Here is a 25,276-nt window from a genome sequence, read left to right on the forward strand (position 1 = left end):
AAAAAAAACAAGAGCAAGCCCCTCCCGCCCTCCAAACCCCGGCAAGAGGCGGCTCCTTTGCTTTAAAAAAATAATAAAATAGTGCCATTTGTTTTGCTTTTTCCTTGGGAAAACGCCCCCAGTCTCCCCCCATACACTCACCTGGGAGAGCATCACCTGCTGCCCGACCCCCTGGGATGCAGACGAAGGGCTCCTTCCCCCCCCACCACCCCCAAACCCCCAAAATTTATTCGGGCAGGGGGCTGCGCCCTCCCCAAGACACACGTGAAAGCCAGCGCTTTTGTGTTACAAAAATATTCCGTGCTTTATTTACTCTGTGGTAGAAAAATAACATCGCCAGGCAACCAGAGTTTCGGGGACACGGATGGGACGAGGCTGGGGGGTGGGGGGGGGGAACGGAGGGCTCCCATCCTGCCCCCCCACCCCACCCCACCCCATGCCCGTCCCTGCCGCCCCCGCTCCGGTTCCCCTCCTGCTCTGCCCCCCCCTCGCTGCGCTGGTGCTGGAGAGGCCAGAGGGGGACACGGCGGGGCTGGGAGCCGGGGGGGGCTCCCGAAATCCTTGGGGGGCCAGAGGAGGAGACGAGGTCCAGGAGGGGACCCCTGATGGCGCAGAGCACCAGCACGGGCTATATCCCCCCCCCTCCCGCCCCATGCTCCCCCCCCCCTCCCTTGGGGAACAGAGTCAAGGAGCTGAAAACACCAAGGCGCACATGTACATTCCTGGTGACGACTGCAGAAAGCAAATCCAGGCCCCCCCCCTCGGCCCCCCACCCCGAGCAACCCCACTTTTTTTTTTTTTTTGGGGGGGGGGGGCACAGGACAAGGCTACGGGAAGCGGGGCAGCTCCGGGGGGGCCGGTGCTCACAGAAGCAGAAAGCCAAAGCTGGGCCTTTTTGAAAAGGAACACGGGGGGGGGGGGAAGTGGAGGGAGGGGGGGGAACATGCGACAAATCCGCTGCCTTTTATACAAGGGCATAAACACCAAAGAGCCGGACACCACCCTGCGTTTCTGGACAGCACAGAGCAAATCTCTGGGGGCGAGACCCCCCCCAACATCGCCGCCTGACACCCCCCCCCCCAGCTGGGCACAGAGACACGAACACAGCACAGTCCCCGCAGCGCCGGGGGGGGGGGGGGAGCTGGCATGGGGCCGGGACGCCCAGGGGTCACGACTGGGCGTGGGGGATCCACTGACTGTCCATGGGGCGCCGCAGCAGCTCCTCCACGTGCCTGGCCACGTCCATGGTGTCGTCGAGGTCAAAGTCGCCCTCGGGGTCCAGCACGGCGTCGGGGCTGCGGGAGGCACGGGGGGGGTGGGGGGGGTGAGGTTTGGGGTTAGGGACAGGCTGCTGGAAGTTGGGGGGGGGGGACACGAGGGACCCGATACCTACTTCTGGGCATACATGTTGTAATGGGGCTGGGAGCAGACGGCGGGCGAAGGAGCCTGGTCCATGTAGGTGGCCCCCCCGGGGGCAGCGTCGCCTGATGCGCTGACAAACCTGCGGGGACGAGGTGGCACGGGATGGGACGCGGGTACGTCCCGGGAACTTCACCCACCCCCCCCGCAGGGACCCAGACCCCAAACCCTATCCCGGTCCCCATAAAGAGCAGTGACCAACAAGGTCCCAATGCTGCTGGCTGGGGGGAATTCGGTCTTTTTGGGGGGGCACAGCAGCCCCCAGAAAGTCCCCCTGGCTTGGCCACGGGCATTGTTCTCTCCTCGCCCCCAGTGCTGACCCCTAGGGTTGGGGGGGGCAGGGATGCAAAGCCCCCGAGCTGGCTCCCACGGGACCGTGCAGCCTCGTACTTACTCTGGCACTACTTGCTTGATCTGTGGCTTCACGTACCCGTCCACGGCTTTAGCTAGAGCAAAAAAAAACAAAAAAAAACAAAAAAAAAGGCAGCGCTGAGGCTTGGAGCAGGAGGCACGTGCTGGGGGCTCACGGCACGGCGAGCTGCAGGGCACCCCCCCGGGCTGGATGCGGCCCCGGGCAGGGGGGTGCCGGCGAGCCCAGGCTCCCCCCCAGGTAGGATGCAGAGAGTGGGATGCGTGAGGGGTGAAGGGGCAGCGCTACCTGGCGTGGACTCACAGAGAACCGGCGTGTAGTACTTGGAGAAGACCTCGTCCTTGGGCCGGTCGGGGAACACGTAGATGAGGTAACTGAGGTCCCCGAGGCGGTCGGCCAGGGAGCGGATGGAGAAATCCCTGGTGGTGAAAGGCATCAGGTTCCAGAACATCCTCTCAGCTGGAAAACAAGAGCGAGGACCGCGATGACGCCCGGGGCTCGCCGTGACTGCGAAACCAGCCCAGAAAATCCCAGGTTCCTGCGCTTCATCCTTCCTACAGCATTTAGGGACGAGGCGCAGCTCGCCAAGGGACCTGGGGGCAGCTGCGTCCTCACAGGGGCACCGTGTGCCCGGCGGTGACGGTGCTGGCACCGAGGGGACACGCAGAAGGTGCCGAAGGAACACCACGAGCCCCATGGATGGGGACGCATCGGTGCCCAAACTGGGAAAGCCAAGCATGGGGTGGGGGAAAAATCGAGGGCTGCGCTCACCGGAGTCGAATTTCCACGCGATGGTGATGCCGCCGATCTCCGAGTCGCTGAAGCGCAGGAGGAAGGTGCCGTCGGGCTTGTTGATGAGCAGGTCGTGCGCCTGCTGCTTGTTGACGAAGCCCAGAATGGCCCTAGGCACAGCGAGGGTGTCAGGGCGGGCTGGGGGGGGCACGGAGAGGCACGCACGGGGTGGGGGTGAAGGCTCTTACCCGTCGTTCCAGTGCGGCTTCAAGTGCTTCTTCAGCACCTCCATCACGCCGTCGAACCACTGCCAGAAGGTGTAATTCCTCCCAGGCAGGTTTTCCTGGTGAAATGCCCAGAAAATGAGCGCTCACACACCAGCTGGCCTTGTAGCAGCGCCCAGCCCCACGGCACAGCCCCGGGGGGACCCCAGCAATGCCTCCCCGAGGGCGCAGAGCACGGCTCCAGCCCCTCATAATCATCCGAGCACGGCAGGCAAAGCCTCTGCCCCGCTGCAGCCGGCTCCTGGTTGGGTTTTGCACCACTCTGCCAAAACCCTAGGAGGAACATGCCCCATCCCATCCCTCGGCACAAGCGCTGGCACCGTGGGCATAGCAAAGCCTCGGTCCCGGCGCACGGCAGCACCCCGGGGCTCCCCGTACCCCCCCCACCCCTCGGCACCGAGCCGCCCCCTCACCCGGTTGAACTGGGACCAGGACACCGTGGTGCTGCTGTAATCCTCCAGGTGGGTGCTGGTGCTGTTGAAGAGCTTCTGCGCCAGGAACACCAAATTCTCCTTCGTCAGCCCGCGGCTGCTCTGCACCTCCGCCTTGAACTTCATGTTGAGCGCCTCGCAGAGCTGCGGCCACTGCACCTTGTCGGGCACCGCGAAGGGGACGCGGCCCTGGGGGGGGGGACAGGACACGGCACAGGGTCAGCACGGAGAGCTGCCCCCCTGCCATCACCCAGCCCCACCAGGCGAGCCCTGCTCCCTCTCGCAGCCCCCCTGGGGGGGGGATACGGAGCCTCTCCGGTCCCCCCCCATGGGTGGTGGCACTCACAGGCTCCGCAAAGGCGTTGTCCCAGAGCACGGTGGCCGTGGCGTTGTTGTCCTGGCTGCCGTGCACGATCACCACCACGGGCAGGGACAGAGTCTGCCGGGAGGGAGGACAGCGGCACGGGGCTGAGGTGGGAGGGGACGTGGGGCACCGCGGCCGCCCCATGGCTCCAGCCCAGCCCCACAGCGTGGGCACGGTGCCCCACAGCTCGCCGGGGGTTGGTGGCTTTACCTTCACCTGGAAGACCAGCTCGTTGCCACCGACGCTGAACTGGGACTCGAAGAGGATGGTGAACTTCTCCTCCGTCACCGACTCAGCGCCGCGGCGGTCTGAGCGCTTGATCCTCTTCAGGGACTGCAGGGACATGAGGGGTGAGCATGGGGGGGACAGCTGGGGACAGTTGGGGACACAGGGGGACAGGGGACAGCTGGGGACACGAGGGGTGAGCACACGGAAGGAGAGCTGGGGACATGACCTGCGAACACGGCAGGGATGGCAACACGAAGGGTGACCGCAGGGGGACACGGCACGGATGGGGACACGAGGGGACAGGGGACGGGGTGAGCGTTGGGACAGGGGGACGGGGGGGGGCTCTCACCATGTTGCGGAAGTGGGCGCTGAGCGTGCCGGTGGCCTGGTGATACTCCATCACGCAGCAGTTGTTGAGGATCTCCCCGCTGCTCTCACTGCATGGGTACACGCGGGGTCAGGGGGACCACCAGGACGGGGGGGGCAGCCCCCCCCCCGGGGTCCTGCTGCAGTGTCCCCCCCCCCACCCCCCCCACCCCAGGGCATTACTTGCGGGTGCTTTCGTTCTTCAGCAGGGCCTTGGCTTGCTGCTCGCTGATGATGGTGGCCTTCACCTGGGGGGGGTTCATGTGCACGTTCAGCTTCCCCCCCACCAGGAGCCGCACGGTGGCCGCGAACTTGGTCTGCGTCTTCAGCACCTGGGGGGGCTGCTTCTCGATGATGAAGGTGCTGGGGGGGCACGGGGGTCAGGGGCAGGCGGGCACAGAAGCCCAAGGCCCCCAAGCGGCCCCCCGAAACCCCCCCCCGAGCCCACGTGGAGGCTGCCTCTACCTGGTGACCAGGGCAGAGATGATGTCGGTGATGGTGCCGTTCAGCTCCGACAGCATCTCCTCCACGGGGCCGGGGATGGGCAGCTGCTGGCACAAGTGCTCGGCCCGGCGGATCTGCTGCCGGTTCTGCCAGATGATCTCCGCCAGCTTCTCGCACCTTGGGGAGGGGGGGGCAGCGAGGCTCAGCACCCGCCGTGCGGGACCTCAGCACCCCCCCCTGCTTCTCCCCCCCCCCGGCGCACCCACCAGGTCTGCAACACGTCCAGGGTACCCTCGGGGGGACCCCCATTCCCCGCCAGCTGCTGCCGGCGCTTCCACTGGATCAGCTCGTCGTCCAGGATGGTCGTTTGCTGCTTGCGCAGCAGCTGCAGCGTCTTCTGGTGCTTCTCGGCCAGCTCCTGCGAGGCGGCACGGTGTCACGGGGCGCGGGGGACGGCGGCACAGCCGGCACGGGGACGCTCCCCCGGCACTCACCACGCGGTACTGCTGTAGTGTCTGGGCCTCCCGGTGCAGCCAAGCCTCCAGCGACGCCTTCTTCTGCTGCAGCGTCGTCTCCCGGGACAGGCGCTCCTGGGGACCCAGCTGGGAGAGCTGGGAGAACTGGGCTGGGGGACGGGGCGCAGCGTCAGGGCCAGCACCGCCGGCGCCCGGGTCCCCGCCGTCCCCTCCCCGTCCCCAAATCCACCTTGGAGGCGCATGTTCTCCTGGTACTGGATGATGAAGTACTCCTGCGTCTGCTGCAGCTTCTTGAGCTCGTTCTCCGAGTCCTGCGTGATGAGCCGCAGCTCCTCGAAGGTCTGGTTGATCTGCAGGTGCTTCTGCGACATGGCATCCACCAGGGAGCCGGCCGGAGAGGGGCTCTGCACGGGCACCACGAGCGCTCAGCACGGGCTGGGAGACCCTCCCCAACCCACCTGGGAGCTGGGGGGCAGTGGGGACCCTTCCCGACCCGCCTGGGAGCTGGTGGACAATGGGGACCCTCCCCGACCTGCCTGGGAGCTGGGGGCCGTGGGGACCCTCCCCAATACACCTGGGTGCTGGGGGGCAGTGGGGACTCTCCCCAGTACACCTGGGTGCTGAGGGGCTGTGGGGACCCTCCCCAACCTGCCTGGGTGCTGGGGGGCAATGGGGACCCTCCCCAATACACCTGGAAGCTGGGGGGCAATGGGGACCCTCCCCAACCCATCTGGGAGCTGGGGGGCAGTGGGGACCCTCCCCACCCCACCTGGGAGCTGAGGGGCAACAGGGACCCTCCCCAGACCACCTGGGTGCCAGGCACCCCCTGCCTCAGGGCTGCTCCCACAGCCCAGGTGACGGAGACCCCCAGCAAGCCCCCACTCCACAGGACCCACATCCTCCCCCCCCCCCCAAAATGCTGATGCCCTCAGCCCCCACTCACGTTGTTCGCCTCCCGCACCAGCCTCTGCTCGTGGTAGAGGATGTGCCGGATGCAGCGCACCAGCTCCATGGGGCAGCGGTCGTACGTGTTCTGCAGGGGAGACGCAAATTGAGCCAGGCGTGGGGCAAGGACCCCCCCCACACCTTTAGCCCCCACCCGCCGCATCCCCCCCGTGTCCCCACTCGCCTGCAGCTGCGTGGCGTAGTGCCCCAGCTTGATCTTCAGCAGGAAGCCGTCCTCACCCACTTGGTGATCCGCCTTCTTCTGCAGCTCCTGGATCAGCCCCTCCAGCAGCTGCGTCGCCTTCACGTTCTCCTGGGGGTTGTCGAGGTCGATGGAGTCCCTTGAGAGGAGGGGGGGGGACACAAAGGGACACAGAGCGATGGCATCAGGCCAGCCCGGCCCCATGGGGGGAGCTCGGCACAGCGGGGACCCCCCGGCACGGATGCTGCCGAGGCTGGTGGCGGGGTGGGGGGCAGCAGGACCCACGGGGACGGGTGCCCCCCCTGACCTACCATGCCTGGCTCTCGATCCACTGCGACAGGTAGTGCCGCACCTCGATGGGGAAGTGCTGCCCGTAGAGAGCCTGCATCTGCCGCAGGGCTTCGCCCTGGAGCTGCTGCGCCTGGATCCACACCGCCATGGCTCACCACCTGCCGGGGACACGCAGAGGGTGGGCTTCACACGGGGGGTGCCAGGCACCGAGCACCCCAAAAATTTGCAGGAGCCTCTCGGCTTCTCCGGCACCGAGCGCTGCCGGAGTCACCGCCAGGGAACAGGGGGACCCCGGCTGCGTGCCACCCGCTGATTTCTAGGGACAGCCCTCGGAGAGCTCTGCTGCCAAAGCTCTGCTGCCTCGGCCACGCCACGCAGCCGTGGTTTCCCTTTGCAGCACCGTGGGCGCGCAGCCAGGGAAGCGAGGAGGGATGGGGGGGCTGGAGAGGAGCCCCCGCGGCCAGGAGCAGCCCCCATGGTCACACAGCAGCACAGCCGCCCACCCTGTGCCCCAGCACCGCAGCGTGGGGCTCTACCAAGCACTTTTTGGGGTGGCCCTGGCATCCCCACTGCCCCTTGGGTCACCACGGGGCAGCCACACACACCCCAGACGCAGCAGGGAGCCGGCACCTCTGAAAAGCCAGAGCTTTCCTCCACACCCTACCCCATGCACAGGAAGAGGAACAATAACCCAGTTGGCTATAAATGATTTTTTCCCCTATAAAAAGCAAGGAACATTTCCACATTCACGGAAAAGGCGCCGAGTTACAAACCCTTCTGGTAAGGAGGACCTGGGGGAGGCAATAAAAACCGAAAGCGATGAGGGGCAGGGAAAGGGGGGAGGCCGACAGCAGGATGCATACGGGCAGTCAGCAATTGTCAGCGATTGATAAGAGGCACCGATGGAAAACGCTGCTGCTGGCAGAGCTGCAGGGAATGCCAGAAAAGGTTTTTTTTACTGCTCCAGGAACGGATGAAACCCCGGGAGCAGCCCGAGCCCAGCGCAGGGGCATCGGCACGGACGAAACGCAAAGAAACGCTGCTCCTCCTATCCAAAGGGGGTGATGCATTCCCAGCGCACAGCAGCAGAGCGCTTCCTATTCCACTTCACCGGGTTGTTAAGCAACAAGTAGTGCTCTGCCGCTGCGGTCAGCTCGCCATCAGGGCGGACAAAAGGCTGCGGCCTTGGAGCAGGAGCTGTGAATGTTGCTGCTGGGAGCAGCCGGGCGCAAACCGAGCCAGCGGCACGCCAGCGCTGGCGAGGGGAGCAGGACGGCGGGGACAGCCCCGAAAAGCACTCGAGACGGGCTCCGACACACTCCCTATGTCCAAAAAGCATCACCAATGCATCTGCGGGCTCATTTTGGTCTCCCGTGCCGCACCCCCAGACTGGCAAACCTCCCCGGGGAGCCGCAGGGTGCCCGCAGCCAGCCCCCGCCGTCACGAGTGGAGCTTCCCCATCACTAGAGCCAGCCACAGCCTCAGCACGATCCCAAAAGGCCCAGCAAGCCCCATAAAGGGCATCCCCACCCCAAAGAGCATCCCAAGCCCGCAGCGTGGCCACACAGCGGCCGAGGTGCCGCGCTTTGCCAGCAGCCCCACGCTCCTGCATCCCTGGGGAAGACCCGAGAGCAATCGGTGCCTCGGCCGGACCCAGGACCAGCACCGTCCCCCCCGAGCAGCACCCGGGGCCAACTGCAGCACCCGGCCACATGCACGTTCCAACGATTGCAAGGGCCGGGTAATTGCAGTGGTTTGAAGCTGCTTTGCATGTACTTAGTGCTGGCAGCGAGCTGTAATCCCACCCATTACCGCAGCTCGGTTAACCAGCAGCAGCTCAACAAGCCACAGCGACTCGCTCGCCGGTGACTTAGCGCCTGCCAGGCTGCGCGCACGGCGGCTGGACAAGGGTCGGGGTCGGGGATGGCAGCCCCCGAGGGGACAGCTCGGGCAGGGGATGCCTGTGAAGAGAAGGATGGGAGATGCGGATGATGCTTCAGTGTCCAGTGGCCCCGCTGCCCAATCGGCGTTGCCAAAGCGGCTGCAAAATGGGTGAAATTCACCTAAAAGAGGTTTCCCGGCAGGGCAAAGGTGGGGACATGGGGAGGAACGCACGGAAGGGTGTGGGATTGCAGGTGGCCAAGGGACACTTGCAGGGCCGGGTTATGGCCAAAGCCCCCCTTGGCATCTCCGGAGCCTCCCAGACACGGCAGCGGGCTGGCGGCCAGCTCCGGATCGCGTGCTGCAGGAAAACCCAAGCCCACGGGCGAGCAGACAAAAGGAGGGAAATGTCTCACAGGGCGAGGCTGGCGGCGGCACGTTCCCGTTCCCATGCGCAGCCAGCACGGCAAAGCCCCACCGCGGGCAGCTCCGGCCCCAGGGCTTGCACCTAGGGGCTGCTGCTGCCCCAGCGAGCCGGGGGGTGCTGATGGGATGCTCATGGCGCAGAGCTGAGGGATGCTCACGGGGCACTCACGGCACAGCTGTGGGATGCTCACGGGATGCTCGTGGCACAGAGCTGTGGGATGCTCATGGAACAGCTGTGGGATGCTCATGGCACAGCCATGGGGTGCTCGGGACACCCAGCTATGGGGTGCTCGCAGGACACTGGTGGCACACAACCGTGGGATGCTTGTGGGGCGCTCGTGGCACAGCCACGGCACACTCCTGACACTCAGCTCACACCCCAGGCTCATCCCCTGCCCTCACCCCAAAACCGCCACCGAATGCAGCCCCAGCTCCCTTCCCTCCCCCCGCAGAGCCAGCTAAAGCCCTGGGGGGCCCCCCACCAAAGGGCTCTGGCTACACCCCCCCAGCACGCCTGCCCCGTGCAGCCCCTCTGCCGCCGTGGCTCCCGCGCTGCCCTTTGCCTGGCGCTCCCCCGGCCCCGCAGAGGGGGGGTTCTGGGTGCAGCTTCCTTCCCGGCGGGGAGCGCGGGGCCCCACCAGCGGTGCTGGCTCCGTCCCGCCGGCACGTAGCAGCCCTGCGCCCGCCGCAGTAAACACAGGGACACGTGGTTTCTCGGCACCTCCGGGAGCCCACGATCGCTTCCAGGTCAGAGCCGGCCTCGCTGGCGGCCGCAGAGCCGGACCCTGAGCTCCCCGCAGGGTTGGTGCTGCTTTGGGGGTGTCTCTGCCCCGGGGGCATCACGCCTGCCCCTGCTGGGTGGGAACCCACATCCCCCCCGAGAAGGGCAGCCCCGTGCTGGCTCCCCTCCGGGGCAGGATGCGGCCCCCAGCCCCCAGCCAAGCCCTGGGAATGGTAACGCTGGCAGCCAGCACTGGCTGCTCGGCACATGCATAGGCTCCGGACCCCCCAGACCCCCCTTGCAGACACCCGCTCATCCCCTGCATGCCACACGCGTGCCTGGGGGACGCACGGAGCCCCCTGGGGGGGCCCCTCTCAGCTCAGCCCCCCCGGGGCTGCCCCAGCTCAGCCCCCTCGCCTCGCACGTGGCCGCTGCGCACCACGTCCTGCCCTGCCCGGAGGGGACACAAAGGGCTCGGCACGCACCCAAAAGGGCCCGGAGCCCACGGGCAGCCGTGCCACAGCCTCCCCACACGCAAATTTGGGGTGTTGGATGAGCCCCCAGGTATGGTTCCTGGTTTCTCCACAGCACCAGACCGGCACCACTGGCTGGGTGCCCATCCCATGGCCGTACTCACCGGGGTCAGCGCTGCTCTGCCCGCTGCGGCCCCCCTACCCGGGGGGGCAGCCCGGCCACGGCTCCGGGCAGGCGCTGCCGGCGCAGCCGGGCTCCCGTTGCGGCCGTTTCGCAGGCTGCGAGCTACAGGAAGGAGCTGAGAGCAGCTATTTCCTTCCAAAATGTCAGCTGCCTGCGCAGTCGGGCAGCGCCGGGCTCCGACAGCTTCCTCCGCTGCCGCCTGCATGGTGCAGCCGGGGGCACGGGGCTGGTGCCCCCTGCTCCTTAACCCCACAGCAGGGCACGGCCTCTCCCTGTGGGGCTGAGTCCCCCCCCGGTGCCCCCACACCCGGAGGGCAGCCGGGGAAAGACCCAACAGGACTGAGGTGGGAGGGATGCGGGAGGGATGGAGGGCTTGGACTCACCTGCGCCCCACGGCTCCGCTCGCGGCGCACGGCACCAGGGCAAAGCCCCTGGAGAGCGACCCCCGGCTCCCCCCCTGCCTGCTCCAAGCTCCTCAGCGAGCTCCCCAGCGAGCCGTGGAGGGCAGCCGGCGCTGGAATTGGCGCAGCTCACCCCTTCTACGCCTGCATGTGGTTTCCAGCTTTCGGTCGAGAGGTGGAGGCAGCGCCGGGCGCAGGAGGCGAGCTCCTTCTAGAAGCGCGGCGCCCCGATGGCTCCTGGTGGCCTCGTGCACCAGAGCAGCGGCGGCCGAAGGCTCGGCCCTGGCAGCATCGAGGGAGGCAGCGGGGTCGGTGCCCTGCCCGCCTCGAGCCTGCAGCCCCCTCTGGAAAGCGTCCGTGCTGGGGTAGGGGAACTGGGGGCTCACGGACGAGGCATCGGCGGCTCTGAAAATTCAATATTTCCTCCCCGGGGCAGGGCCGAGGGCTCTGGGCTCTCCCATCCGGCAGCGGCCCCGTGGGCCGGCGGCTTTGGGAGCCAAAATGGAGAACTTGAGCTCCGACAGGAACAAGGAAACCCCAAACATGGCCTGACGCTGTCCAGGGGGAGAAGCTGGCCGCGCACGTAGGTGGCAGCGTCCCACGTCCCCTGCGCAGCCTCAGCATGGGCAGGGAGCAGCGCTGCCACCCAAAAACCCGCAGCCGGTGACTCAGGGTGGCAGCAGGGACTGCCTTCAGGTGACACTACTACGAGCCACCGGCGCTGGGTTTGATTTTGCCCTCTGGCATTTGCAGCCTTGGGGAACGCCTGGCTCCCCTCTGCAGATTTTCCCTCCCGACCACAAAGGGCCAGAAACCTGCGTAATAACAAAACCACCGAAATACCCAACGAAATCCCGGCGAAATCCCTCAAATCCAGGGGCCGAGAGGTGACAGCTCCCGCGTGCTGCAGGAGCAGCCCCCCGCTGCCCCCCCTGGCTCACCCCAACCCTGCACGTCTAACCAAGTATTTTCCCCGACACACCGAGACCCCAGCCCTGCCCTACACCTCGGGAAGGCAGCGGCTGGGGGTGCAGCACCCGTCGGACACGGTGCCAGCCCCTGCTGGCACAGAGGGGACCACCTGGGACCCGTGTCCCCCCTCCCACCCTGCACCCACACACCACTAATTCCTGCCCAGACCCAGCACAAGCCCGGGAGGGCTGGGCTGATCGGAAGGCAGCGAGGATTAAGCTCATCGCAGCGTCGAATTAGTCCCGATTTGGGGCTGGAGACACAATTTCATTTTATCTGCCATGCCTCAGCGAGCGCGCACAATCGGGCTAAGCCAGTTACCTGCCAAGTGGGATTTGCAGCACGGAGCCCAGACGGGGCAGCGCAGGCACCCGCGGCCCCGCTGCATCCCGAGGGGGGGGGGACGTGCAGGAGCCACCACCGGGGGACCCGCAGCGCCCCCCCCTCTGCCTCTCCCAGGGGTCCCGGCACAGCTGGCAGCACCTGGGCTCCCTCGGGTGCAGACGAGCAGCCAATTTGCGTGCCCGGTCAGGAGGAAAACTGCCTGCTGGCGGTGCGTGCATGCCGAGGCTTCCCGCCCTGCTGCGGCACACCAGGCAGGCACTTTAGGGTATTTTTGGGGAGTTTTTAGGAGCTGAGGTGCAGGTGCCACAACGCAGCCCCGTGGGGAGGTGCTCCGGGAGCGGGGCAGCAGGAGGAGGGGGCACGCAAACAGCCAGGGAAGCCGGGAGCAGAGGGAACTCGTCAGAATGGGAACAAAAAGCCAAAACACGGATGTTTGAGGCAACAAAATCTCATTCCTAACAGCACCCCGGGGTCCCTCGCACGATGGCAGCGGGGCTCAGCATTTGCCTTCGGGCTCCCAGCGCCCGGCGCACGCCCCAGCCACCCCACGGAGCCGCACCGTGGCGATGTGACCCCACAACCACAGGGATCAAAAAACAGCCAGGTCCTGTCCGTGCCGTGCTGTGGCTCCTGCTGGGGGTCCAGGCAGGGCAGCGCGACCCCCCAGCAGCGTTCAGGAGGCAAAGCACAGCCCAGGAGCTGGAGCCGGCGGCGCTCCGTGGGACGGCAGCGCCTGCTCTGCCCGCGGGAGCAGCACCCAGGGGCACCACGGCCCCGAATTCAGCGGTGACACTGGCCATAAGAGCGCAGGCTGGACCGTGAATCCCCCTCCTAAACATTTCTAAGAGGCCTTGGTGACGAATGGGTTTATAAAAGGAGCGTGCCGGGGCCGAGGCAGCTGTGCCGTCGAGCCCCAAAGCGCCAGGGCTGCGTCTGAACAACAAGCAGGCCAGGGATCGTTTTACAGCTGTGTTTGAGCCCGGGCGAGGGGCTGCGATGTGCCACAAGCGAGACCTGCCTCTTTTCCCTGTAAAAAGCTTTGCAGACAGAGGAACACAAAGCCACACAGGGGCACTCGGCCACTGGGGCCGCGCAGGCGCACCCAGCCCCGGCTGAGCACCAGCCTTTTCCCCAATTCCCTCCCCAGGCAGAGCCCTGCCGGAGCCCGGCCTTTACGTAGCGCAACGAGGAGAAGACGCGAGGTCACGGCGAGAAACGGAGAGATTGCAAAACTCACCAGCGAGCGCTTCAGAGCGGGGAGCAGCGTCGTGACCATGTCACCCATCGGGGGGGCTGCGGCATCCCAGGCAGCCGCGCATCGCTCCTGGGCCGCGTGGATGGAGAGCGCGCCCCCGGGGCGAGAAGCGCGCCCTGCTGCAGGCAGCCGGCGCTCCCGGCCCCTCTGGTGCAGCTAGATGGGTGGATTCTGCTTTATCAGCAACTCGGCTCACCCCTATCGGCCAGGAAGCCGTGTTCACATGTGTGCCTCCCCCTCGACATTTCCCAACGCAGCAGGGAGAAGCAGTTCACGGCAAACGTACCTTTTATCAGCCAGCAGATGTTGCTAGAACTGTTGCTGCATGTAAAAGACGGGGCATGCCCGGCACGGCTTGGATCCCTGCACCGGACACGCGGTGCCAGGGTGAACACCCCCGCCCCCCCTTCCTCCCGGGATCAAAACACTTGGGGGTTGCAAAATAGACACCCCATGAAAGGAAAGGCACGCCACAGAAACATTACAGCTGTCGAGGCTGCTCCTCCTGGAGCATGCTGGAGCCCTGGGGCAGGCTGAGCCCAGCCAGCAGCCGGCACAGCCTCTGGGGCCAGAGCCCAGCCCTGACCCCCAGCCTGGCCGGAGGGGGAGCCAGGAGGGGCACTGGCACCCCCAGGAGCCCCTCGGGCAAGGGGACGGTGCCCCTGCAATGCAGGCACCCCCACTCCACCTTCCTGCCGTGCCCAGGGACTGCTGCGAGGCCCCTCGAAGGCTTACAGTAATTCCTTGCAGAGCAAAAAGTCATTTCCCAGCTGACGGGGCCGCTTTACTGTACGCAGCGCACGGCACAGTCACCGCTCACCGCCCGGCCGCCCACGCGGGGCAGGAGTACAAGGAGCAGGGATTTTTTCGCGAGCAGGGTATCTGGGTTTTGCTATCACTCGAGAGAGAGCTGGGAAACCCCACGGCGAGGACCTCACAGCCTGTTTGGAGTCAGCACTTCCCCTGCGGCGCGAGGGGAAGGTCCCTGCAGCGGCTCCGTGTCACTCACGGCGCAGAGCATCCCCAGTGGGGCCACATCCCACCCCGAGGCACCGGCGTCGTGCAGCAGAGGGGACAAAACAGGCGCTCTGAAGCCGGTGACACAGCTCCAGAGGCAGCTGCCAGGGAGCCAAGCACCCCCCGAGGGACCGCAGCAGAGGAAAAGCCACAAAACGCAGCGCTGGTGACAGCAGCCTCATCGCTCCCTGCTTCGCTTCCAGCCTGGGGACCCCCAGGGTCAGGCTGTTGACGCCTCTCGGTCTCAGCGGGAGCTCCTCCTCCCACATTGTGCAGCACAGCACAACCAGGCGCCTCCCCAGTGCTGGGGGCAAGCCCCGAGCTGCAGGGATGCTTGCAGAGCCCACGGTGAGGGTCTCCATCCTGGTGGCGGGCACTCGGGAGCCAAAACAAGTCAGGCTGGGATCCTGCCAGCTTTGGGAGCCCCGGAGATTGCTGCAGCTCCCCCATGGGTGCGTGAAGCAGAAACCCCTAAAACCTTCACCTCCTGACCCCAGAGCAAGGCACCGGGCCCCAAGCACCTTCCCAGCACCTCCAGGTAAGGATTGCTGTGCCGAGCTGCTTCCCCGGTCCCCACGGCACGGGCCAGGCTCTCCGACCACCCCGTGCCAGATGCCCCGTGCAGGAGCCAGCTCCAGGGCTTGCACAGCTCCATGCTGCAGCCACGAGCTCTGCTGGAAGTGCAGGGCTGGCAGGGGGGCCAGGGGTGTCCTGCTGCACCAGCACGGCCCACAGCGTGCTGCTGGAGAGAAGCACGCATGCTCACATCCTCTGGGCTTCCCAAGGACATCGCCAAGAGCTGGTGGCGTGTTGGGGTTTAACCCACGTTCCCCCTGAGCATGGGGGCCGGGCAGCACCGTGGCTCTGCTCCAGTCGTCATCCTCCAAAAGCCCCAGGTGCTCCACAGGCTCCCAGGGACTTTCTGAGCCATGTCCTGCCACGGGTGAGCCCTGCTGCCCCGTGCCATGCTTTGGTTATGCCAGGCCACAGCACGGCCCATCAATGACAGCCAAGAGCCGCGGGCAAATTGCCGGGGGTCACCTCCCCTCCCCAAGCCACGGGGCTCTCCTGAGCAAGGTGGGGCACGCGGGGCTCCGACCGCAAGCTCTCAGGAGCCAACGGCCTCAGCTCCACGCTGCCATCGGAGGTGTTACCGCCGTCAGCAGATCAGGCGGAGGTGCCTGAGCTGGGCCATGCCCCCGGGGACGAGCCCTCACCCAGGGCTGGGTGCTGGCACCCAGGGGGGGCCCTGCAGCGTAGCCAGGAGCACCCGGAGAGCCTTGCCTGGCACGGGCCCGCCGGCTGGCCGGACCCATGCGAGGCCCTGACAGCTCCTATATCCTATCTGACAGGTGGCTCTCGCTCCCGAGGGGTTGTAATTAGCCCTGCTGCTAACGCCGGCCGGCAAACGAGTTGGGTGAAAGGCCACCGGGCGCTGCACGCCAGGGCGCTCTCACCGCTCCCATCTTGGACGAGGGATTTATTTTCCATCCCGCTGAGGCTCTGCCCAGCGGCACGACGCCGCGCTCCCGAGCACCAGCGAGCAGGAGGGGGCTGCCCTACGCCCCCCCCCCCCCCATGCTCGGAGGGGTGCCAGGCTCTCCTGGGCAGCACACACGCAACCTCCCCAAACATTATTTAAGCACTTTTCGAGTTTCCTCCCTTGGGGCAGAGCCGCTGACAAGTGGCCCCTTCCCACACCACCGCGTCCTCGGTGGTTCCAGCCCTGCAGACGCCGCCCCCCCCCGGTCCCGTGTGCCCCCTCCCGGTCCCGTTTCCCCCCCCCCAATTCCGTGTCCCCCCCCCGGGTCTGGGATGCGCCGTGACCCCCGCCGGGCTCCGCGCAGCGGCCGCGCAAAGTCCGCGCCCCCCGCGGGGGCGTGCGCCCGGCCCGGCCCGCACCTGCCGGGCTCCGGGGGGCGCCGGAGGCACCCGGGGGGGATCGGGGAAGGCGGGGGCCAGGCGCTGCCGCCGCCGGAGCTCCCGGTCCCGGTTCGCCGTCGAAAGAAGCGAGGCCAAGGGCCCTGCGCCGGGCCCCGCCGCGAAGTTGCGTTTGGCCGCCGCGAGTTACGAAACAGCCAAAATATTTACCAAAAGGAGGGGGGGAGAGAAAAAAAATGTAAAAAGAAAAGAAAGCAAAATAAACCAAAAAACTAAATTAAAAAAAAAAAAAGAAACCAAACGGCACCGAAACCCCCGACGGCGCCTTGGCACGGCCGCAGGTGCCCCCCGCATCGCCCCCGGGCCCCGGGAGCGCGGCGGCGCTGCACGGCTCGGCCCGGCCGCCCCCCGCGCCCTGTTTACGGCCGCGGAAAACGAAAGCGGGCCCGGCTCGGCACGGCACGGAACGGCTCGGAACGGCCCCGTTCGGCGGCCCCGCGCTCAGCCCCTACCTGCGGCCGCGGCGGCGGCTGCGGCTCCGCTGGCTCCGGCGGCTCCCGGCGCTCGGCTCCGCCGCCGCTCTGCCCCCTCCGGCCGCCGCCGCCGCCGCCGCCGCTGCCTGCGCCGCCCCCCCCCGCCGCCGCCCGGCCCGGCCCGGCCCCGCTCGGCCCCGCTCGGCCCGCCCCCGCCGCCCGGCACCGCCCCGCCCGGCACCGCCGCCCCCCCAGGCACCGGGCACCGGGCTCCAGAATGGGGATTGGGAACCGGCACCGGGCACTGGAGACTGGGAACCGGTACCGGGCATCGGTACTGGTACTAGGTTTTGGCACCGGGCACTGGGTGTTGGCACCGGCACTGGGTATTGGTACTGGTACCAGTTTTGGGCACCAGGCACTGGGCACCAGCACCGGGCATCGGTACCGGTACCAGGTTTGGACACCAGGTACTGGGTATTGGCACTGGCACCAGTATCGGTACTGGTACCGGGTTTGGGCACCGGGTGCCAGCATGGGGACTGGGAACCAGGTGTTGGTACCGGTACTGGGCACTGGCCCCAGGCATCAGCACCGGTACCAGGTTCAGGCACTGGGCACTGGGTGTTGGCACTGGCACTGGGCAGCTGCATCTGGGCATCGGTATCAGCAGTACTGGTACCAGGCACTGGGGACGAGCAGCTGTACTGGGCACTGGCACTGGTACCGGGTACTGGCACTGGGCACTGGCACCGGTACCCGGCACTGGCACCAGGCTCCAAGTGTTGGCAGCAGCACCAGGTGCTGGCACCAGCACTGGGCACCAGCACCGACACCGGCACCAGGACCAGCACCAGCACAGCCCCGGGCACTGGGAATTGGCACCGGCACCAAAGGAGCTGCAAGCTTTAGTCCTCGCTACAGGGGGGGAGAAAAACAACCCCAAACATTGGCACTGGGTGCAAGGGGAGCCCCAAATAGTACTGGGCATTGGTACTGGGCAGGGGGGTGTCCAAAATGGTACGGAGCATGGGCTCCAGCCTGCACCAGCACTGGGATCTGGCAGCGTGCACGGGATCCTTCTACCAGGGGATCTGCTCCAACACCAGCACCTAACGGGGGAGCCCCCAGCAGCACCGGGCACCGGTCTCCAGCATCCCCCTCGCCACCACCCCTGCCCGCAGGACGGGCTCTTCGCCCCTCCACCAGTGCCAGCCGGCCCCTCCGCGCTGCATCCTGCTGGTTTTGGGGCTGTGGCGGAGCTGGGGACGCTGCCTTTAGCCCCAAGAAGGGTTTCTGCCTGGTTTCTTTGTGCTCCGCTGCCTGCAGGCCTGGGCTGCTTCCTGCTCACACGGAGCCTCTCCCCAGCAGGTCTCCTTCGGGGCCGGGGAGGCCGTGGCAGGGTTTGCACGCGAGAAAGGAAATCGCTGCTCAGATGCAGGATGAGTAACTCCAGCACCCCAAATCCCACTGGCTATGCAGACTTCCTTATTTCTGGTAAATCAGCGACGAGCACGTGAGGGCTGCCCCGTGCCAGGAGCGTGGGGTTGGGGCTGCTTGGGCGCCAGGGAAAGCTGCGGTTGCGCCAGCCCAGGGAGCTCCGGGGTGACTGAAGCAACCCAAAAGGCAGCACTGTCCCCAAGTGCCACCAGAGCTGCAGGTCCCATCAGAGCACGGCCAGGTTTGGGCAGTGGCTGAGGCTGGAGCTGCTGTAGGACCAGAGGCCGGCCCTGCACGGCAGCACCTGCAGGGTTTCTCAGCACCCGCTCTGCCAGGACACAGTGCCCAGCGTCCCCTCCTCGCTGCTGCAGTACTGGGCGATTGCACTGGGCCCACCACGTGAAATGAGCTCGCCCACCCCGCTGGGATGGCCGTGCCCTCTCCTGCTGCAAATCCCCGGGCTGGCACCGTGAGGACCACGGGCACGGCTGGAGGGGGTCAGCTTGGCTCCGCACCGCAGCCAGCAGCAGGTCCCCAACCCTGCCACAACTTCTTGCACCAGCGGGACGAGGAGGATGGGAGCAAGGGCAGGGGAAAATGGGGCACCCAGGGCAATGGGACACCCAAGGGTGATGGGGCACCCAAGGGTGATGGGGCACCCCGGCAGCAGGGCAGGCTGCTGCGCGGCACAGCGGCGGCGGGGCAGGAAGCAATACGCGCCGTGCTCATTTCTGCTTGAGCGCTCTCGCCAGCCTCATGGGATCTCCTGGGCTTTCACTTTCGTTACCAGTTAATCTTCTGCGGCCTGAAAAAAAAACTCTGGAGGGAACTTCAGCGGGGCGCACAGGGCTGCGCCCGGCCGGCACCACGCCGGCCACAGCAGGGAAGCCGGGAGAAAAGGGCTCTGCTCTCCTCGTTGCGGTGGTGGGAGTGCTGGGGCAGGATCGTTAGCAGCCTGCTTAATGAGCCAGCAATTGCAAATCGCTCTGCAATCGTGTAGGAGCATGGCCCCATGTTCTCACCCCTGCGTTTTTATTTTTTGTCTGTCGCTTTTGTGTTTTAAGTCTTTCTCTTGCAGCACTGGGAGCTGGAACCCAGTGGGATGCTCTGGACTCTCTTGTCCTGCAGCCACAGCTTTGGTGAGCCAAGGAACAGCTTTGCCCTGGCCTCCACAGCCTCCAGGCCCTGGGGCTGGGTTTTGCTGCCCATGCTGACACCCCCAGCCGCAGCCCATCTCCAGTCCCAACTCGCAGCATCCAAAATATCCAAAAAATAAACATCTGCAGAGCGGGCAGGCACCACCCCAACACCTGCTCCATCCAAAACCAGCTGCAAAATGTTGCTTTGCAGCTCATTTTCCCCTGCAACGGTACTCTGGGTACGCTGGGGAAGCACCTCCTGCACCCGGGGCTGACACATCGCTGCTGAGCTGCTGCCAGCCAGCCCTGGCCGCCTTCCCCAGCACTCCCACTGTGATCCAGACATCGTGGGGAGGTGAGCTGGGAGCCCGGTGAGCCACAGACGGACTTTTTTTTCCACTAAGACAAAAGAAAAGAGAAGAAATCAACAGAAGGCTTGCTCTCCCTGCCCTCTCTGCCTTTACTAGGAAAGCTCCCACTCCACGAGTTGCATCACACGGACAAACGGCTTTCACAATCCCTGGCCCATGAAACCTCCCAGCGCAGTCAGCCAGGCACTGGCTGCTCTGGCCGAGAAAATCAAGGTCGCCGGCACCACCAGCGAGGGACGGGCCCTGGGGCAGCGGCTCCTGGTGCTCAGGAAGGGCACGAGGCACATGGAAAGGCCGGGAGATGAACACGAACCTTTGTGTGATCGCTCTCCTCTGACTTCTTCCACCCCTTTTTAGTAGGGAAAAAAAAAAAAAAAGGAAGAAATTAATGATGGGAGTGAAAGCGGAGTTCCTCTATCCTGAAAGGGCAATGGAATCAAATCACATGAAAGCAAATCCCAGGGAAAACTCCGAGCTGGCTGGCGAAAAAGTTACGGGAGGGAAATTTTCCTTTCTGGAGGGAGGACAGGACTGGGCACACCGCGCATTGCGAGAGGGCGGCCCCAGCCCGGCCCTGCGGCTGCGCTGGGGGAGGCTCTCCAGGATCCATCCCGGCAGGACGGATCCTGCAAAAAGCAGGGGATGCTCCTGGGGTGTGAGGCCAGCCCTCAGCTCCCACCTCTGCCATTTGGGGCTGGGAGCCAAGCAGGGAGACCCCACGGACGAGAGAAGTAGCACTGGGGCCAAGCTTCGGCATCTCCAATGGCGCAGGGCACAGCGGCGCCTCGGAGAGGGCTGGAGGGGCCATATCCAGCCCACCCCATGCAGCAAAACACCCGGCTCCTCTCACAACGGCCCTCGGGAAGCCTCAAAAAGCATCTGGAAGGTAAACGGTGTCCAGGCTGAGCTGTGGCCGAGCGCTTTGTCATCTCGGATGAGCTCAACAGGATGCCGGGTGATGCTGCGCATTGAGGGGAGAGAGGGAGCACGGGGCTTCGTAATTGATTTCCTAGAAAATTGCCTCTCCTGCCTCCTCTGTTTGGAGCATGAGCGTGAGGAGCACAAGCGCAGCGGCCTTCTCCTCTAAGTGGCATCTCGAGGGTCTTAATTATTTTTCAGGACTGGAAGCATTTATTTAGGCAGCTGCTGGAGAGGTCCCAAGGGGGCCGGCTGCTGTCCTTCCCTCTCTTCCCCAAAAGCCCTCCCAGCACATCTTGTAAGCGAGGCTCCTCTGCAGCCCTCGGTGCCACTCGTGGGATGTGCACGGCACAGGGCTTCGTGTTCTGAAGCACAAAGCCCATCAAATGGGGCAGCTGCAGGCTGAGCCTTGCTCAGCACCCTGGTGCTCATCGGGAGGATTCGCCCAGAAGCGCGGCCTCGCCTCCGCCTGGGCTCCCACCCGGTCCCAGATAGACAAGTCCAGAAAAATAATGATAATCCAGCCCGGGTAACGAAAAACAGATGAATCCCCAAATTAGTCACAGCTTCATGCTTTCCCACTCCAACATCTTTGGTTTAAAATGCTCGGCGAGGACGCAGCCGCGGGGAGGCTGCGCTGGCACTGTGGGGTCCCGCTGCTGCCGGCACAGCGCCCGGGTGCTGCTGCTTTGGGTGCTGCTGCTTTGGGTGCTGCTGCCCTGGCTGCACCCACCTGCAGGCAGGACCCCGCAGTGGGGCTGAACCCTGCCGTGCCCTGCGAGCCCCAAGCATTTCCCACCCCGTGCGGGTTTCCCGGCACTGGAACCTCTTGGTCCTGTCCCCATGCCCCAGCCCTGAGTCACAGCTGATTCCCCCGGCCCCCTGCACCGTGCAACAGGACCCGGGGACCCGGGGACCCGGTGCCACCGATTGCCAGCAGCCCCCTCCTCGCCGTTTCTCCCCGTGCGCCCACCCTGCTCACAACAGGCCCCAAAGCTCTCCGCATGCTGTGCTCGGGGTCTGCCTGACCCCGCTACGGCGCCGGGGGCCACTCTGGCGGGCGAAGCCTGCGGGCTGCTCTCATTTTTTTCGGGCCTCCTCACGCACACACGCACTTGGGAAGGGGCCATTTCCTGCAGCGCCGACTTAGTCATTCTTTGAGGTTCTTCCCACCCAGCCCGTGCCAGCCGCTCTCAGCAGCGATTTCCCCGCCGGGGAGCACGGGGGAGCTGGGCACCTCCACGGCCCTGGGGAGGGACAGGGAATGGGCTCAGTAAGGCACGGGTGGGCACGGAGGATGGGGATGAATCCAAATGGGGCAGCGAGGGCACCAGGAGCTGCTGCTGGCTTCACCCTGCTGGCTTGGACTCTTTGCTGCTCCAACCCTGGCTGTGCAGGAGGAAGATGCCGGAGGACAGCATGTCCCGGGCACAGAACAGCTCTCAGGCCTCCAGATTTAACTAAATTGGGCCATAAATCACCCTCTGGGGAGCAGGGGGGGTACACTCAGTGCTGCCAAAGATGGGGTAGCCGCTGGGCGCAGCCTGGTGGCCCAGGGCATGGCCGTCCCCAGGGACCAGAGCCTGACGCCGGTCGGTGCTGGGAGCCGCCTGGGTTTATTTGTGCTGTGGCCTCTCCGGGAGCCACATCCTGCCGGCCACCACGGCTGGGAGATGTGCAGGAAGATCTGCTTGGAGGCAAAACCCCGGGGGTGGACAGGGGATGGAGGCCATGAGCTGCTGGTGGAGAACAGGGGATGGAGCTGGGAGCGCGGAGCTGCCGTGCGGGGAGGAGAGCAGGGGGCACCGCCTGGTGCAGCGCCGCAGGCTGGGCCCTGGGGTGCCTCGGAGGAGCTGCTGCAATGGAATACCTGGAAGGGCATTTGGTCCGAGGGGGAATTTCCACAGGAAACCTCTGCTTTCATCCTCCCAGATACGGCTGAAAGCAACCCTAGCGAACCCTTGGGCTCAGCAGCCAGGAAGCGTTGAAGCCCAGGCAGGAGCTCTTTGTTCCCTCGCATCGTTCATCCAGCTGGGGAAAAAAACAAAACAAAACAAAAAACCAAAACAAACAACAAACAGCCAGCTTTCTGCTCACGGAAAAACACGGAGAAACAACAGGCAGCGTGGGGGCCGCAACGCCACCAGGAGCCCTCCACCAGCCCCATAAATGCTGCTGCACTCAGGGGTCCCGTTCAGCACCCCCGGCCCAGCCAGCACCGAGGGCAGGAGCATCTGGCCGGGGGTGTTGGGAGCGGGGGCTCAGCGGGAGCTCTCAGCCCCCTCCTCGCCCCGGTGCCGCCGCGCATCCCTGCGCTCCCCAGGTTGCCACAGAAACGGCTCCGGCTCGGCCGGCTCCTGCCGTAAACACGCCACCGCCACGGGTCAGCCCGGTTCAGTGCCGCCAACCCAGCCCATGGTGAGGCCTCGTGGAGCTGGGGGTGCCCGGTGTGGGGTGCACCCGGTGTGGGATGCGCTCGGTGCGGGATGCGCTCGGTGTGGGATGCACCCGGGCTGAGCACGGTTGGGTTCAGGCCAGGCTGCAGGAACGGGAACCGGGGCCGAGGCGGAAGCAAGAAAAGCAGCAAAAAGCAGGAACCCGAAAGCAAGAGCGGCCCCGAGTCCCCGTCCTCCCCCCTCCCTGGGGACCCAGCGCTGCCCCTGCAGTGGCTGGATCTGGGGGAACAGCGCTGGGGACAAGCCAAGGTCCCACTCACCCTTGTTGCGCAGCGGGATGGGGATGGGGACACAGCCCAAGGGACCGGCACCCGAGCTGGGGGGGCCACGATGGGAACCCGGGGTGGGCGAAGCTCTGGGAGCAGCTCAGGGGTCCCCCATGCTCAGGGAGCAGCTCGCAGCCCCCTCGCCCCATGGACGGGCGCGCAGAGGGACGGCCACATGCGGTGGCACTCGGGGACCGCGCTGTGCCCAGCTCTGACCTCTGGCACAGCTGGCAGCGGGCACCGCCGCCGCCGAGACCTTGCTTGGCTCTGCTCTGCTGCGTATTAAAGTTTGAGCGTGATGCAATGTTTGCCTGTTGCTTTAGGAGGCTGAGGAGGAGGCAGGGATGGCGCTTGGCTCGGCCAGCCGGGGCTCGTGCTCGGCAGCTCAGCACAAAGCCGCCCTTGTGCCTCGAGCTGGCGGCGAGGAGGGAGCTCGGACGGGCAGCCCCCTGCCCACTCCGGGTTTCCCCTCGATGGGCGACGGAGAAAAAGGATGGAGGAGGCGGCAGAGCCTCTCCCCCTTCGCAGGGCAGCAGGTACGGAGCGTTTTGCTCACGCAGAAACCTCGCCGAGCTCGGCAGGGCTGCAGGCTCCGAGACGGGCACAGGCAGCGCGAGCTTCGGCGAGGGGGGCACAGGAGGATGGGGGGAGCTGGGGCCGAGCACTGAGCTGTGCACAGAGCCTGGGGCAAATGTCCCTGTGTCCCTCGGGCACACGGTGCCCCATGCCAGGGAGGAGCGAGGTGCCTGGGGGAGCTGCTCCTCAGCCCGCTGGAGGTGCCCCGGGCTTTGCAACCCGAACCTGAAGCATTTTGGAAACCCCAACGGCACCCCAGGGGTACGGGGACGGGGTCCCCTAGGAGGCCGGCTCCATCGGCCGGAGGAGCAGGAACCCCGCTGGGGCAGCTGCCCCCGGGGGGCCGGGCTGGGCGAGGGGCAGGCTTGTGGTTTTCCTGCCTCATTGGAGCCGCCGGGGTCATTGCAACAGCAGTCAGGGAGCGGAGGCGCACGGCCCAGAGGCCCCGCACGTGCCCTTCTGCTCGCTCCGGGCTCATGCAGGAGCTGGGCACCCCCGGGCAGTGCTGCAGAGGGCACAGTGGCGCTGGCACCGGCGCCCCAAAACAGCCCCCAGCCTCCTCCAGTACGGGGTGGGCGCAGAAACGCTTTGGGGTGCAGGGAGGGGATGCAGCGTCCCCCTAAAAACAGCCCTATCGCCCCGATGTCTCCGCCACGCAGTGCTGCCCGCAAGTTTGAGCTTGTAAAAAACAGCCTGGGGATGGCCAAGAGCACGGGGACAGGCAGTGATGGCACTGCAAGGGCACCCCAAATCCCGGTCCCCACCCCCCAGCACGATGGGGACCTCCTGGAGCACGGCGGAGGCTCGGCTGCAGCCTGGACCCCGCAGGAGCTGCCGGCCCCGCTGTGCCCACGGCCGCTTGCTGCAGGGCTGCCCTGGCAGGTGGCCGCCCGTCCCCATGGGGCCACCCCTGTCCCTGTCACGCGAGCGTCTGCAGCCCAAGCAGCTTATCCGCATTTGGAAACCCCTAATCCCTCGTTCGACCCAGACGCCGGCCCCGCTCCCTCCCCGCTGCGTGGCCAGGGACCGGAGGGGAGCAAAGCCGCTCCAGTGACCTCAATTCGGAGCCACAAACAACCCCACACCCTACAGCCCGCCCCAATGCTCCCAGGGGACAGAGCCTATCCCCGACCAAACCCTCGGGGTGGTTTTGGGGACCGGGCTGACCCTAAGGTGAAAAGAGCCCCCTCCGAGCTGAGGTTTGCCAGGTGCTCCCCAAAACCCAAGCCCTGGGGCTGCAGCAAGCCCTGCCAGACCCCAAATCTCACATTTCATGGTGGCTTTGTGCTGCCATGGCCCCGTCCTGTTCCTCTCCTGGGGTCCAGCCCCGTGGCAGAGCAGGTTGAGGCAGGGATGCAGCAGGGTGTGTGGGCACACGGAGATAAGGGAGCTCTTATCTGCTGCGGGGTGGGAGGGGACGCCGCGTTCCTGACCCCCCAACGGTTGGGGCGAGCCCGGGGTTTGCATATCGGGGAGAAAATTCCCTCTTCTGGGGTTTTCCACCCCATCCGGCAGCTGGGAACTGAGGG

General features: G+C 65.9%; 2 protein-coding genes and 1 long non-coding RNA gene across 9 annotated transcripts; 1 reads left to right on the top strand and 2 right to left on the bottom strand.

The window, feature by feature from the left end:
- Positions 1–278: 278 nt before the first annotated feature.
- Positions 279–16,776, bottom strand: LOC137844322 (signal transducer and activator of transcription 5B). 6 transcript variants are annotated; one of them, XM_068660579.1, is made up of 19 exons: positions 16,621–16,776; positions 6,573–6,710; positions 6,244–6,400; positions 6,058–6,147; positions 5,344–5,518; positions 5,133–5,263; positions 4,905–5,056; positions 4,660–4,815; positions 4,378–4,557; positions 4,178–4,265; positions 3,811–3,933; positions 3,583–3,675; positions 3,219–3,425; positions 2,770–2,864; positions 2,561–2,691; positions 2,093–2,248; positions 1,814–1,865; positions 1,394–1,501; positions 279–1,295 (listed from the first exon to the last, which is right to left on the bottom strand). In XM_068660579.1, exons 2-19 carry the CDS (start codon positions 6,698–6,700, stop codon positions 1,169–1,171), a joined length of 2,349 nt encoding a protein of 782 aa, XP_068516680.1. In that variant the 5' UTR covers positions 6,701–6,710; positions 16,621–16,776; the 3' UTR covers positions 279–1,168. The 6 variants fall into 6 exon arrangements, with proteins under 6 accessions (XP_068516680.1, XP_068516675.1, XP_068516678.1 ...); XM_068660574.1 differs by having other exon boundaries at positions 2,078–2,248; XM_068660577.1 differs by lacking the exon at positions 16,621–16,776 and adding an exon at positions 13,497–13,629 and having other exon boundaries at positions 2,078–2,248.
- A 170-nt stretch (positions 16,777–16,946) lies between these two features.
- Positions 16,947–19,916, top strand: LOC137844327 (TBC1 domain family member 10B-like). 2 transcript variants are annotated; one of them, XM_068660585.1, is made up of 2 exons: positions 16,947–18,078; positions 19,086–19,916. In XM_068660585.1, exon 1 carries the CDS (start codon positions 17,117–17,119, stop codon positions 18,029–18,031), a length of 915 nt encoding a protein of 304 aa, XP_068516686.1. In that variant the 5' UTR covers positions 16,947–17,116; the 3' UTR covers positions 18,032–18,078; positions 19,086–19,916. The 2 variants fall into 2 exon arrangements, with proteins under 2 accessions (XP_068516686.1, XP_068516687.1); XM_068660586.1 differs by having other exon boundaries at positions 19,100–19,916.
- Positions 19,533–25,172, bottom strand: LOC137844329 (uncharacterized). Its single transcript, XR_011089879.1, has 2 exons — positions 22,320–25,172; positions 19,533–19,880 (listed from the first exon to the last, which is right to left on the bottom strand). It is a non-coding gene; the product is annotated as an uncharacterized lncRNA (long non-coding RNA).
- Between the last annotated feature and the right edge of the window lie 104 nt (positions 25,173–25,276).

The sequence above is a fragment of the Anas acuta genome, chromosome 25 (genome assembly GCF_963932015.1).
Source record: "Anas acuta chromosome 25, bAnaAcu1.1, whole genome shotgun sequence".
Lineage (NCBI taxonomy): Eukaryota > Metazoa > Chordata > Aves > Anseriformes > Anatidae > Anas > Anas acuta.

Bases quoted from the DNA above. Each gene is read 5' to 3' on its own strand.
- LOC137844327 (XM_068660585.1), top strand. From the start codon at position 17,117: ATGGGGACTGGGAACCAGGTGTTGGTACCGGTACTGGGCACTGGCCCC.
- LOC137844322 (XM_068660574.1), bottom strand. From the start codon at position 6,700: ATGGCGGTGTGGATCCAGGCGCAGCAGCTCCAGGGCGAAGCCCTGCGG. The intron at 2,692-2,769 runs GTAAGAGCCTTC...CGCTGTGCCTAG, and splicing joins AAGCCGCACTGGAACGACGG to GGCCATTCTGGGCTTCGTCA. The intron at 1,866-2,077 runs GTAGCGCTGCCC...TTTTTGCTCTAG, and splicing joins TCTCTGTGAGTCCACGCCAG to CTAAAGCCGTGGACGGGTAC.